The sequence below is a fragment of the Myxocyprinus asiaticus genome, chromosome 4, assembly GCF_019703515.2.
Source record: "Myxocyprinus asiaticus isolate MX2 ecotype Aquarium Trade chromosome 4, UBuf_Myxa_2, whole genome shotgun sequence".
Taxonomy (NCBI): Eukaryota; Metazoa; Chordata; class Actinopteri; order Cypriniformes; family Catostomidae; genus Myxocyprinus; species Myxocyprinus asiaticus.
This window is the reverse complement of record NC_059347.1, coordinates 62,225,790-62,240,757: the sequence shown is the minus strand read 5'-3', so window position 1 is coordinate 62,240,757 and position 14,968 is coordinate 62,225,790. Positions and strand designations below refer to the sequence as shown.

At 39.8% G+C, this 14,968-nt stretch overlaps 1 protein-coding gene across 2 annotated transcripts in view; it reads left to right on the top strand.

Moving 5' to 3' along the window:
* The window catches only part of LOC127433134 (peripheral-type benzodiazepine receptor-associated protein 1-like), a 137,295-nt gene that overhangs the window by 12,396 nt on the left and 109,931 nt on the right, over positions 1-14,968 (top strand). The window contains exon 1 of one of the 2 annotated variants that reach the window (XM_051684813.1): positions 8,463-9,006. The exons of the other annotated variant lie outside the window; for it this stretch is intronic. Within the exon in view, the coding sequence (XP_051540773.1) occupies positions 8,740-9,006 (267 nt within the window). The 5' untranslated portion in view covers positions 8,463-8,739. Of the gene's footprint in view, positions 1-8,462; positions 9,007-14,968 lie in introns of those variants that run through there. 2 annotated transcript variants of the gene reach the window in all.

The following is a 14,968-nucleotide window of genomic DNA, read 5'->3' as shown; positions in this document are numbered from 1 at the left end:
AGTGACCTGAATAGAAAGACCTGAATAAAGTTTACTTTGTTCAGACCAGTGTCAGAAACAGCCTGATCTCGTGAAATTTACGTGAGAATTGCAACGTTTTTGCAAAACTGAAATTATGTGCTTCATTACACGTTTGGCTGTATTTTTCAAGTGAAATGTCCAGTGCGAGGCACCAAAACAGACAAGACGAGGTTTAGCACGTTCACTTTCGTGCGTCTTTGGCTGGACTCGAACCATAGTCAACGAGTCCATAGGCCAACGCTCTATCAGGTGAGCTACCAACCAAGCCATTCATATTGGAATAAGTGTATATATGTATGATGCGTTATAGTAAGATTGGGGTTATAGGAGTAATCAACAATTGTGTTTATGGTTTAAAAAACGCAAAACGCATAAAACGCAAAGTTGTTGTAGCACCTCTAGTGTAGGGCTGGTAGCATTACCATGACAACCGCCCCACCGCGGTGGTCGAGAGCGTATTATGCTGGTTATGCACATGACGTAAACGTATCAACTTGCATAAAATGAAAACTTGAAATACATTTCTGAAATGTAATTTAATGAGTAATAAAGTTTTAGATCTTTAGTAACTGTGTTGTGGGTTATTTATCATAGGGACGTATTCATTTTCTGTTTTTTACAGACATCTTCATTTTGCCCATTGTTATGGTAACAGTGTATTCACAAGATACGCATTTAGCGTGCAATCTAAGCCAAACACACACCATGACTAGGTGTATCAACTACATGTCCATTCGTCCCCATCTGAAGTTACAGTTGCTAAATTCCTCCAAACTAATGCACTGGAGAGTTTATTCGTGAAACATGTAAACAAACAACATTAAAAGAAAGGGCTCGTGCTCTTTATGCAGTCTTATCTAGAACTCAAGCTCTGTTGTGCATTCCCTGCCTTCATTGATTCACAGATTTAAGTTATAATATAATATTAATATTGTTGATATAGCCGATTAAGTTCATATATAGAAAATTAGTTATTAAAAGCTCTTGAGCTGACCGGGGCTCACGCACGGGCAATATGTATGATTAATTTGAAAATAGGTGATTATAAAAGCGCTTCACCGGGGATCGGTGCTTTCATCTCTCGTCATACAGTTTAGAAGAAAAAAAACATGTAACACTGTGTTTGGCTTTTCTTTTATTTATCCCCATTTCTCCCAATTTGGAATGCCCAGTTCCCACTACTCAGTAGGTCCTCGTGGTGGCACGGTTACTCACCTCAATCCGGGTGGCGGAGGACAAGTCTCAGTTGCCTCCGCTTCTGAGACCGTCAATCCGTGCATCTTATCACGTGACTCGTTGTGCATGACACCGCGGAGACTCACAGCATGTGGAGGCTCATGCTACTCTCCACGATCCACGCACAACTTACCACACGCCCCATTGAGAGCGAGAACCACTAATCACGACCACGAGGAGGTTACCCCATGTGACTCTACCCTCCCTAGCAACCGGGCCAATTTGGTTGCTTAGGAGACCTGGCTGGAGTCACTCAGCATGCCCTGGATTCAAACTCACGACTCCAGGGGTGATAGTCAGTGTCAATACTTTCTGAGCTACCCAAGCCCCCACTGTGTTTGGCTTTAACCTCGTGCGACCCCCGCTTCCTTTTGAGGGTACATTGTGTTTTGTCTTCGCTCTACACTATGCATAATTTAATTTCATTTAAACTGACTGATCTCAGTTCAGGACACTCTGTGCTGTCAGTAAAATGTTAAACTATTGACTCACGAGTCATGTGACTAAACAACGTGTCGCCATTCAGAGCGGTGTTTGACTTTGGGATAAACGGCAACAAAACTACATCTGGTAAGAAACCTCATTAAGTTTTTAAATTGAAACCTGTTTGAGTCAAATGGTAAGAGTCTCTAGTTTCATCCGATATGCCATTTATCGTGAAGCTGCATGCTGTTAAACACAATGACCTCCTGAGGACAGTAAGCCTTAATTACCTTAGAAATCTTATATGTACTGTGCATTATCACATTGAGAATAAATGTATTCATGCAAAAGCTGATAAATGTGTCTTTCAGATGATTCATATGGAGTTAGAATGAAAATAAGGTGCATTTCAAACTGTTCTGAGACCAGTGCAGACAGACAGCACACTGGAGGTTAAGTCATTCACTAAATAGGGAGCAAGGGAGCATCCTATAGCTCTCTATGCAGTTAAGTGCATTCACTCCTAAAATCTGATCAAAAGTTCAGTTTCAGGCTGCAGATGATGTTTGGATCACTCAACATGTTTGACAGACATGTGACAATGATAAGCAGTACATAGATTCAGAATTTATAATGTATCATTTTATTTTAACATGGTTGACAGTGATTGGACGCTGCTGTTCATTACTTTTAATCAGAATTAATTATGCTAATTTCTGATTGGTAAAATGTTTCAGCACTGACCATCACTTGTTTGTTTGACAGTGCAAAGAGAGAACATTGAGATTTTATTGCCAAAGTAGAAAAAAAAATTGTAACATAAAAGTCAAATCGAGAGAAACTATTTTTATTTGTATAGTTTTTTTTTTTTTATTAAATCTCTACATTAAATGCACCACCAGAACAGATAGTGCATTAAAGTCTAACTGAATATGAAGCCATAATAATGAATGAGGCAGCCATGAGCGCTTCAACCAGCCCATGAAATTGTCTCTTCGTGTGAAGACCTGACATGTAATGAGATGTTAATAGTCCTTGTGTTTTACCTAAGACAGCTGCCTCACACACACACACACACACACACACACACACACACACACACAGGGGGGTGTTTGTTGGCCCTGTGTTAAGTTATTCTCCCCGGGAGGGGTACATTCTAATCTTTGTGTGTTTGCTCAGTGGAGAGGCAATTAGCAGAGCGTTTTCCATTAGAGAGCTTGCCAGTTGAAACTCCACAGATGTGGATAGTGTTGTAGGATAATTAGATTTAAAATCACTGAGACTTTCAATGCAGTTTGTCTGTGTCTGTATTTATGTGTCTGTCATATTTAAAGTCATTATAACAGCATTCGCAAACAATTTTCACTTCTGTAATGTACTTTATTATGAAAAACATGGTATTCAGTGTTGGTTTGGACTTGATTTTATCCATGAGGAATTGATTCAGTGGTGAAAATTGGGCGTTCCATACCTGAACGGAGCCGGACCTGTATGCAAGTTTGCAGTGAGGCTGTCTAATTCAGTGTTTCCCCGTAGGATTTTTTTCAGCAGTGGTGCTGTTGTGCGTGCGTCCATGAGACCGCTAGCCGGACTCGTATTAACGCACATCAAGAGGAGGAATAGCTTAAAACAGTGTCCCAACCTTTTTTCTGCCACGGCACACTTTTTACGAATAAAAAATACCACGGCACACCACTATCAAGTCACGTAGGTATGCTACTTAACAATTAGCTAAAAACACCAATTCCAGTGATTTTAATGATTCAAGTAGAGCAAATTAACTGCAAAAATAAAGGGTATTTTGGTGTGGCTTGCTTCTGTTTCACAAATTTATTCAATTTAATTAACTGATTAGTTCAGTGACCACTTCTGGAGATGCCAAGAGACTTTAGTGTTTAAGCATTCCTTCAGTTTGAACATTATTTTTCATCCAAAAAGACAACAATAATAGTATGTTCTTCTCCATCATTAAAACTTGCATGACTACAAATCTACAGATTGTTTTTTTTTTAATTATAAACACAAAGCAGATCTACTGTATAATTTTCCTACAGATTTAAACTGCTGAGCATGACTTTTTATCAGAAAAGAGGATGACAATAATAGTCTAATAATAATAATTTTGAGTTTCAATAATGTTCTTTCGTCATTGTAAAGCGCATTTCACATGAGTTGAGTCGAGGTGTCAACCAGGGGGGTTCCTAGGACTTGAGGAGGTTCGGGGCTTGGGGGGGGGGGTGGGAGATCACGTCACATGAACTTCAAACAAAATGTAGCAATATTATTGCGTAGCCTACATTTAAAATTACATTCAGGGCTACAGTCAAAACATTCAGGGCTGAAGCCCCGGAAAAAATTACCTGGCAACACCGATGGCATCAACGCTCCATTCAACGCCAGCGTCAAGCGCCACATTGCCCTCCACATGACAAGAGTTGCAGAAAGCGTCACAGAGGGGCGATTTTACGAGTTTGCCACGCAAGAAAGCGGGAGATGTGCAAAATAAAAATTTAAAACGTATTTGGAAGAGAGAGAGAAAAAAGTAATAAAAGGACTTGTTTATGTTGAGGTCTAAGTGTTTTCTTGGTAAATTTAAATTAGTTCAATAACTGGGGTCTCTGATATTCGTAAACGATAAGGTAATATTTAATTAAAAGAACAATTCAATATCTCTTCACAAATTTGGAGAGTTTTTAAATATTTTTTTGTTGCTTTGTACTCTCAAAGACATTATTCGTGAAGCAAAAACGTGTGTGAAAGAAAAACTTTGGTGTAAAGTGGACTTCAATGTATTCGGCAGTGCTGACGCGAGTCATGTGAAAGACCCTGTGTAAAAACATACTTTAACACATTTATCATAGCTCTTCCACCCTTTTCTCTCCTTGATGAACAACAAAGACGAACGATCCTGAAGTGAACAAACAACATGCCCCTCTCATTCAGATGGTCAACGCATGTACCAGGTCATTCAGATCATTTACAAATGAGAAGTTTCACGAATGTTTCTTCTTCAGAGTTCAAGCTTCATTCCTGTCAGACACAGATTCACTGTGCACGCGCTGCTGTAGCCAAGCACGCGATTGGCTGTAGCTGTAACCAATCAAGCAATCTGCCTTGGTAGGACTGCGGGTGCCAAGAATGCAATTGACTACTGCTGTAATCAATCAAGCGGGAGTCCGACCCCTGATTATTTTTTATTTATGCATTTATTTATTTTGTGAAATTTGATCATTTTCCACAGCACACCTGACAATCTTGCACAGTGGTTGGGAAACACTGGCTTAAAACAGGGGTGTCAAAATACATGTTAGCATGGGCCATATCAGCGTTATATGACCCCTCAAAGGGCCAGTTGAAAATGTGGCACCAGCACCTGCTTTGGTAACAGGTAATTGATAGTCTGATGGTCTAATTGATTATTGAGGTGCACAATTGACAGTAAAGCATTGATTTTGAGGTTGTAAAGCAGATGTAAATTATGATATTAAGAACAGTAATATCCTGGCAGAAATTGTTAAATTTTGGCATTGATTTTGAAAATATGACTGATCATGAAAGAAAACTGTCTTTTATTTAAGAATAGTGATCATATGAAGCCATTTATTATCACATAGTTGTTTGGCTCCTTTTTAAATCATAATGATAACAGAAATCACCCAAATGGCCCTGATCAAAAGTTTACACACCCTTGAATGTTTGGCCTTGTTACAGACACACAAGGTGACACACACAGGTTTAAATGGCAATTAAAGGTTAATTTCCCACACCTGTGGCTTTTTAAATTGCAATTAGTGTATGTGTATAAATAGTCAATGAGTTTGTTAGCTCTCACGTGGATGCACTGAGCAGGCTAGATACTGAGCCATGGGGAGCAGAAAAGAACTGTCAAAAGATCTGCGTAACAAGGTAATGGAACTTTATAAAGATGGAAAAGGATATAAAAAGATATCCAAAGCCTTGAAAATTCCAGTCAGTACTGTTCAATCACTTATTAAGAAGTGGAAAATTCAGGGATCTCTTGATACCAAGCCAAGGTCAGGTAGACCAAGAAAGATTTCAGCCACAACTGCCAGAAGAATTGTTCAGGATACAAAGAAAAACCCACAGGTAACCTCAGGAGAAATGCAGGCTGCTCTGGAAAAAGACGGTGTGGTTGTTTCAAGGAGCACAATATGACGATACTTGAACAAAAATGAGCTGCATGGTCGAGTTGCCAGAAAGAAGCCTTTACTGCGCCAATGCCACAAAAAAGCCCGGTTACAATATGCCCGACAACACCTTGACATGCCTCACAGCTTCTGGCACAATGTAATTTGGAGTGAAGAGACCAAAATAGAGATTTATGGTCACAACCATAAGCGCTATGATTGGAGAGGGGTCAACAAGGCCTATAGTGAAAAGAATACCATCCCCACTGTGAAGCATGGTGGTGGCTTACTGATGTTTTGGGGGGGTGTGAGCTCTAAAGGCACGGGGAATCTTGTGAAAATTGATGGCAAGATGAATGCAGCATGTTATCAGAAAATACTGGCAGACAATTTGCATTCTTCTGCATGAAAGCTGCGCATGGGACGCTCTTGGACTTTCCAGCATGACAATGACCCTAAGCACAAGGCCAAGTTGACCCTCCAGTGGTTACAGCAGAAAAAGGTGAAGGTTCTGGAGTGGCCATCACAGTCTCCTGACCTTAATATCATCGAGCCTCTCTGAGGAGATCTCAAACGTGCGGTTCATGCAAGATGACCAAAGACTTTGCATGACCTGGAGGCATTTTGCCAAGACGAATGGGCAGCTAAACCACCCGCAAGAATTTGGGGCCTCATAGACAACTATTACAAAAGACTGCACGCTGTCATTGATGCTAAAGGGGGCAATACACAGTATTAAGAACTAAGGGTATGCAGACTTTTGAACAGGGATCATTTCATTTTTTCTTTGTTGCCATGTTTTATGATTGTGCCATTCTGTTATAACCTACAGTTGAATATGAATCCCATAAGAAATAAAAGAAATGTGTTTTTCCTGCTCACTCATGTTTTCTTTAAAAATGGTACATATATTACCAATTCTCCAAGGGTATGCAAACATTTGAGCACAACTGTAAAATCATTGCGAGTAGCCTTAATTGTGGTTTCTATATAAAAAACTATGGCATTTTTGTAATGAAAAACAGCAGTCTAAAAAACATTTAGAAACCTTTTCTGCCACAAATACCATAGGTAATACAGTACTGTTAGTGTTTCTACAGTAAATTCATGGTAATATTTTGTAAGCATTGTGATTTGAGGCTATGTCTTCTAAAACATGTCAGGAGGTTTTGAGATTCCCATGTTCTGTGCCATTCTGTTGCGCTCCATCTAGCATCTTGTTTGAACAGCCACTATTGCTCAGATACATGCTGTTACCGCAAATGAGCCACTTCACAACCGAGTTCAGCCGAATACCACTACTAACCAGAAATATTACTACTGTACATACAGTTCAACTGCCGGTATTTTGAAGCTTGAGTACCACGGTTGTACCATGGCACCAGTAAACCATGCATCACTAAGATTTTGGCTCATGTCACTTTTGGCATCGCAGGCTACTGGTTAAAGTTGCAATTGACCCCCTTGGTTATGGTCGCTTGCTCTGACAAGCTCTGCAGAACTTCTCATAGGAATGAATGGGAGATGCCATGAATGGTGCATTTTTATTGAATTAACATTTTTAGGTGAACTATCCCTTTAACAACATCCATCTGTAGCATTTATGCACAGCGTGATTCCATATTTTGACTCTTTTCGTTTAATTATGACTTTCCAGATGATATAAGTCATTTCGAGCCTTGTCTCTCAATGCAAATACCCAAAAGTGTGCGTGTGGCTCTCCTTTGGTCTCTCTCCATTGCAGAGCGCTGCCTCTTTGATCAATAGAGCAACATCATTCCAGCGTCATCTCCATGGAAACCATTCTGCTCCACAGCTGGGATTGGCTCGCTCCCAGAGCTTGCCTGAACGTGATCGGAGAACCCACCCCTCCTCTCATCCCAAACACTCTCTCTCTCTCTCTCGGCCAAACACTCTCCTCCTCTTCATCATAATGTTGTTATCTCACCAAACACACATTTAGGCAGAGCGTCGAGACCTAGCGTGATCATTGAAGCTGCACTGAAAACAAGGATCATTCACTGCCATCCATTCATGAACTGTCAGGAACAAGCGGAGGAGGAGATAAGGATGAGAGGACAACACAACGAGTCAAGTGCAAATCCAGTCCGCACAACAAGAGGAAATTGAGAGACCTGTTAGAAAATAAGACGTCAATCTCAATCCTGGCTTAAACTCTCGATCTTTTTCCATACATGGCTGTATCTTTCTCCGTCGCCGTGGGACGGCTTTCCTGCAGTAGTGTCTTTTGTAATTACAGTAGAAGCTCGAGGACTCTGTGGATAATGGAAACATGCAGAGACATTGCTACAGTCCATAGAATGGGAAAGACAGTGACTGAATATCAGTAGAGCATCATTGTATTCATCCCGAAGTCTGGATTCCAACCTACCAGATTCCCTTTTGTGCTGGAGATGCGCTTTTTTACATGACATTTACGAGGATGTTTATATATGCTTATATAATGACCCCTTCAGAAGTAATTTTATTGAGACAGCTGGAATGAGGTAAGATGGACTGTTTTTGCTTATTTATTACCTCTGCACTGTCTCTTTAAGAATTAGCAACAGCTGTGCTGCTGTTTTGTATTGCGACTTTGCCTTTTTTACTTGTATTGATGAATCGTTGTGTTTGGGTTACTGATAAGCATCTAAATCGCTTTGCTGAAAGAGTTCATATATTTAAGGCATCTACAAATGTGCACTGGATAACCATTTTTAAATATAAAAGTGTTAGATTTATGCCACTGGGTGACCAGGAAGGAAATAAGACCAAGAGGAGAACAGGAAAACGACGAGTTCCGGAACTCATTCTTTTCCTTCTTGTCCATCCTGCTTCCTTTGGACAAATAAAATTAATGAGGCACCCTGGACTTTACCCCTGAAAAACGTTTGCATACTGGAACGGAGTTATGCATGACCTGTGCACTAGGCCTGACCCTCCCAAGCCCACCCAGCATGGTTCACCCACACTGGATATGAGAAGCGCTGAACCCGAGTCTCCAGCTGGTCCCGGGCATCCGGTCCAAGAGAATCCAGAGGAGAGTCGGAAGGCTATGAGCGGGAAAGACCTGGGGTCCTCCATGACTAATGGAAATAGCAGTGTGATGGTGCTGGGCAAACGGCATCACTCTCTGTACGAGGGGCTGCATGGATGCGAGGCAGGAGGATTTGGAAAGGTTAGTTTCAACTGTTTGTCAAAACATTAAAGGGGTCATGGTGTGATATACCTGCTGTGTTTGGCATGTTTTATGGCCTTTCACAGAGTAGTTCTTTGCTCTGGTGATGGTTTTGCTCAGAACTGACAAATTCAAAGCCAAAGCTTTAAGTTTAAAGGGGTAGTTCACCCAAAATGAGAATTCCACTAAGAGACTAAGACTAAGCCCATGTCCACAATAATCCATTTTTGTTTGACACTAGGTTTACCCCTCTCATCCACACTTGAACAGCGTTTTCCTCCACCGAAAACATTCGAAAATGCTGTCTAAAAAGCACATACTTTGGAAAGCGATGATGTTAGTAAACTGAAAGTGGAGGTTTCAGACTTAAACGGATTAGAGTGACCATGACCCGGCATTCTGTCTAACAGTGTTTGCTAGTGAGTTACTGAAAGTAGCAAAGCTATTAACTTAACTGCGTTTTTCAGTAGCGTGACAGTAGTTCAGCTCCTCAACCTGGATCGGTATCAGCTCCGACACTGACGTTTTTAACCTGATCGGGTATCAGTCCGACAAGACTGATCCAAATTCAATGTTAATCATGGCCGTTGTTGTCAAGGTCCAAATATGACATAAAAGAACAATAAAAGCACCATTTAAAATAGTCCATATGAATCATGCATTTTATTCAAAGTCTCTTGAAGACAAGCAATATGTTTGCGAAAATCAAAAGGCTGCGTTTAATAAGTAAATATACAATATAGTCTGCGTGCACAGCATGTTTCAGTGAATGTGTGCTGCTCTGATAACACACACACACACTCGTAGGACGCGCTGGTGTTTTTTGCTCTTAGAGCAGCGCACGGTATGTGAGCGCTACTCATGCACTACATCGCCGATGTAGATGCTCGATTGTTTGTTTCACCTAAAACATGCACCGGAGGAGCATTTCACCAGAATTTAAATAAGAAGCGTATTAAAATACTGTGAACTAGGCTGTATACACACAAACACAAGTTAAGAAGGCATGACTATTGTATAATGTAGTTAATAATAATGATAACATTTGTTTACAAATGACAGCAATATTTAAGTTGACTGGGTTCCAAAAAATAACTGTTTATGAAAAGTGGACTGATATCTTACAACTAAAGTGAACAAAATAAGAGATCTGAATCCTTTTTAAGTCCTGATACAAGTTGGAAATAAAAATGTTCAAAGAAAACGGGTTTCTTTTCTACTGAAGACTTTCACATTAATCACTGTTAATTTTGCTGCTGCATTATCCAGTTGACTAGTTAACGGTTAAGTTTTTCTTAATAGGCTACACATTTATAATGAAATAATGTGTAGTTAGAGTTTTGTATTGTTTCTTATAAAAGAGTACCTCCAGTCTAATAGTTATTCTACACTGATTAAGAAAAAGACAACACCGGTATCTGCCAATACTGAGATTTCACACTATTCATTCATAAGCCCTTTGTTAGCATTCTTATATGGTTAATAATATTGATCGGACAAGTACAACACACAATAACTTCTTTTCTATCTGTGGAAATGCCAGCATGTAAATCTGCTCTGATAATAAAAAGATAACATGCAGCTTATAAACGTTTCTGCAACTGTACAGAGCTCATGAATATTTAATGAGGCAAGTATTGAGGCAGTTTATAATTGGTTGTCTGTTGTAAACAACCTTGTGCACAACTCCACAACAGCAGGGCTTTATAACCCCCCTTTCCAAAGTACAAGTGTAAAATGTTACTTGATCCAGGGTTAAAAGTGGCCTTTACCCAGGATTTAAACATACATTAACCCAGGGTTAAGTGAAGTGTATAAAGCCCTAAAGTATTTAACCCTGTAGGTGTGAAAAATTCTACTGTAGATTACAGAAGTAAGCGGTGTAGTATAGGGTGGTTTGATGTCTGTAATGCGTTTGACAGCAACTAAATTCAGACGCAGCCTATATTCTCTACCGCAGCTGCAGACTCGATGGGATTCACTTATCGTGACCTCTTTGAAAATCAATAGCATTTGCAGATTTTCTTGTTCATGTTACTGACCTCATTGTGAAGGTCAGAGGTGAGACGGTTGGTGAACGGTCCCACCTCTGTTCACTTTGATCCAGACAAGCATGCTCTTTCTAAGAACAGAGAATTGGGGAGAAAATAATTGAAAGCAGAGATGCTACTAACTACATTTTTGTGTGGAAGTGGCTTTGTTTACCAGTAACAAGCCACTTTTTCCCATCATGAAGGGGTGTAGTGTTATAAACCACTACATCGTTAGTCATGTTTCCTTCCAAGTGATGGGAAAAATCTGAAATCGCAAAAACAATCTGCAAATAAAGCAGCATTTCCATCCCATGTTTTTAAGTGAACAAAATCGTCACTTCTGGGAAATTTGGCGAACATTTTTCGCATCTTGGTTTTTGCGTTCAGCATTTTTTACGCAGTCTCCCAAAATTGCATAAAAATATGTGGGTGGAAACCCAGCTATAATCTTTTTGTACGTATGTTTTACATATTGCGCATACACTTTAAATGTCCTCTCTCTCAGTTAGTGTTAGGAAGTCCGATTCATTTTAGTTAATCGGTTCATTCAGACAAAAAGTGAGTCATGTTATTGAGCGTGTGTTGTGCTGTCTTTTGTTGTTAGCGAAATATTTCGTTAAATGCTGCCGTCTATCACAATGTTTTCAAATGAGTTTATATAAATTGAGTTATCTAATTTTATAAGTTGTGTTTAATGTAAATGTATTTGTCCAAGTTTACAATGAGATGTTTTAGTTCTACGCTTGGTGCCATTAGTTCACCGTTAGCTACTTTAAATTGAGTAGCTTATAGCAGCAGATGCAAACATTGAGATTGTGCTAAAGTTGTGCCATTTGCATTGGTGACTTTTTTTTATTTACCTATGGGTTGTGCCAACTAGTTCTACCACTAGTTAATGCCAACGTAGGCTAGTTTAAGTTGTGCTTTTTGCAATATGGTGACAGGAGGGGGAACATTTCTAAACTGACCTCCCTACCCTAAACCTTAAACCTAACCTATAGTGTCAGAAAAAGCAAATGTGAGATGAAAAACACAATTAACATCATTTTGTGCTGCTTATATGACACTTTGGGTTCACATGTGGACTCGTGTGCTCTTCAGGACTCATATCCCGCTCCTTTACATCACAAGTGTAACGCTCTATCAGTCGAGCTGCCGCACAATTTGATCACACTCAAACAAGCTTGTAAATGTCATTGATTATGTCAAGCAAACGTTAAAATGAATCATGAGCTTAGGCCTGTCATGATTATTAAATAATCGTTTGATCGTGGTTATTTGATCTGACCACGATTATTGTGCACTTCAAATTCCAATCACATTTTAATGCCCAAATAAGGGAATTTTAAGCTGAATATATAGTATAAATGTCATCAACGGCATGTTTGTGTCACTCAGTTGAACTTCGAGCATCACTGAGCTACACCATGGATGTCAACCAGAGCAGTTCCTGTCCGGAAGAGCACGTGAAACGCTTCTCAAGCACTCTGATGCACGTGCCGTCAGCAGACTCGCTCCAAACACCCACGAAAATATAAACGAACAAATATAAACATTGATAGTGAACGCAAAGCACTACTGTTTCACTTTAAACGATCATGTAATGGCAAATGTTCCTGGTCATACTATCCTATGTATACTGGACAATTAATCGTGAAAGCCCTAAAAAGACAATTAATCATCATAATTGCAATTAGTTGTGTGACAATTAATCGTCAGCCAAATTTCATAATCGTGACAGCCCTACATGCGCTATAGTAAAAGTGTTTAGATGTCATAAGATAGCATTGTGTGAGGAACAGAGTGAAAAGTAAATGTTTATGAACTGATAATCTGCTGTTTTACTCGTGATTTGTATGAAAGTGAATAAAAGTCATTGTTTTTGTAGCGCCTCTAGTGAAACTGACGCCATACGTACAATGAGACGTGTAAAAATAATTATGCAAACATGTAGGTGTAGTAACGTGATTCTATGAGACCAGGTTGCAAAAACAGGAATGAGAGATGAAGAGGGTGATTTGGGTTGGAAGATACAGCAAGAGGGAGGAGGGTGAAGTGTGTTAGAAGTGCTCCCATGGGATGCTGAGAGGAGGGAGAAATGGATGGATGGATGAATATAAAGATGGATTTTGGTTCATGCATGATTGAATTCGTGGGAGGGTTGTGCTCCCTTACATCGTCCGTCCTCTCGCTCCAGACCGACTCGTGAGTTCCCTTTCAAAAATTAAATACGCCCTCTGCAGCCCTGCGGGGGGCGGCCGGAGTTCAGACACTGTCTGATATTTAAATGGCCTTGTAGAGGACTTCCAAATGATCATTCTGTCTCACAAGGAAGGTCATGCCAACTTGGATCTACACCCGCTGTTCGGTGCTACACCTACTGAAACCTGCTGTTCTCTTTGAAGGGGTGCTTTACTCCTATCTGAACGGCCATTATTGTGATATTATTTTCTGCTTTGATACAGACTATCATCGTATCACATCAGTTTAATATAGGCGCTACAACAACAATGACTTTTTATTCACTTAAAACGGCAGATTATCAGATCATAAACACTTACTTTTCACTCTGTTCCTCACACAATGCTATCTTATGACATCTAAACACTTTTACTATAGTGCATGACTCATTTTAACGTTTGCATTACATAATCAATTATGCGTTGGCACAGCCATTGACCAGGAAAACAAAAAATGGCAATCCAAGTCAAAAAAGTTGCCGACCGCTGCTTTAGAGACTATTATTATTTTTCCATGATTTAGCCAATTTAATATATTGCATTTCGTGTAACTCATTTTATAGAAAAATTGTTGTGGCAGACAAGCGTCTCATTCATCGGGAAAGGAGGAAGCAGGAACCGGGTAAACAATCAAACGACTTTAATTACAACATAAAATGCTGAACTGAAACATAACACACGTTGACGCACACACAGCTCCGTGTTTCTCTGTCTCTCTTTCTGGCATCCCCGGCTCCTCCCTTTATCTCTCTCCTGCTGATTGGGCAACTCAACGCCGGGCGTGCATCCTCTTGGCCTGGCCACGCCCTCTTCCTCGTCTCGCATGTAATTTAGTTCAAGTTCACCTGTTCGTTTGCTTCATTAGCCCATTTCACACATACAGCCTTTTCCAGAAAATCTACTGCATTTTTCATGTTTGAGGTCATGCGTAAACACAACCTTTTTGAAAATACTGGTACATTTTTTTTGTTTCTGGCAATTTCCCTTAGTAGCCCCATTCACACATGCAGACAGGTAAATTACAGGAAATGTACCACATGTGCTGTTCACACATAACATCAGTATGGAAATGTATAGGTAATGATACAACTTCTCATTAGGGGAAATTCCCAGAGCAAAATTTACCAGTATTTTCAACATACATGACTTCTAAACTGAAATTTGCAGGTAATTTTCTGGGAAAGGCTGTATGTGTAAAAGGGGCTAATGAGAAGTTGTATCATTACCTATACATTTACATACTGATGTTATGTGTGAACCGCACATGTGGTACATTTACCAGTAAAGGCAACCTAACAGTATTCCTGTAATTTACCTGTCTGCATGTGTGGGGCTATTGTCTGTGCAGATGTAAGTTGAATTATTACATATACTGTACAGTATGTTGTGGATATAGTGATTAATCTCATGTATAAAAAGGATGCATTGAGTGAAGTTTTAATTAAAATTGTTTTATTATCAACATGTGGTGTGTTTTTTGTTGTTGTGGAAATCGAAAAACCCTTCATTTGAAATATGTTAGTGTGCGTCTGTTGGTTGGCACAGTGCCCGCTTTTTATGTATTCTCTGATCATTAATCAGAGGTGTGCACTTGTGACGTCTCTTGGTGAAGGTAGAACGATTTCTGCAGTTGTAGATTAATTCAGACAAACCCTGTTATTTTTGAGAGTGCAATTATGGTCATGTTAT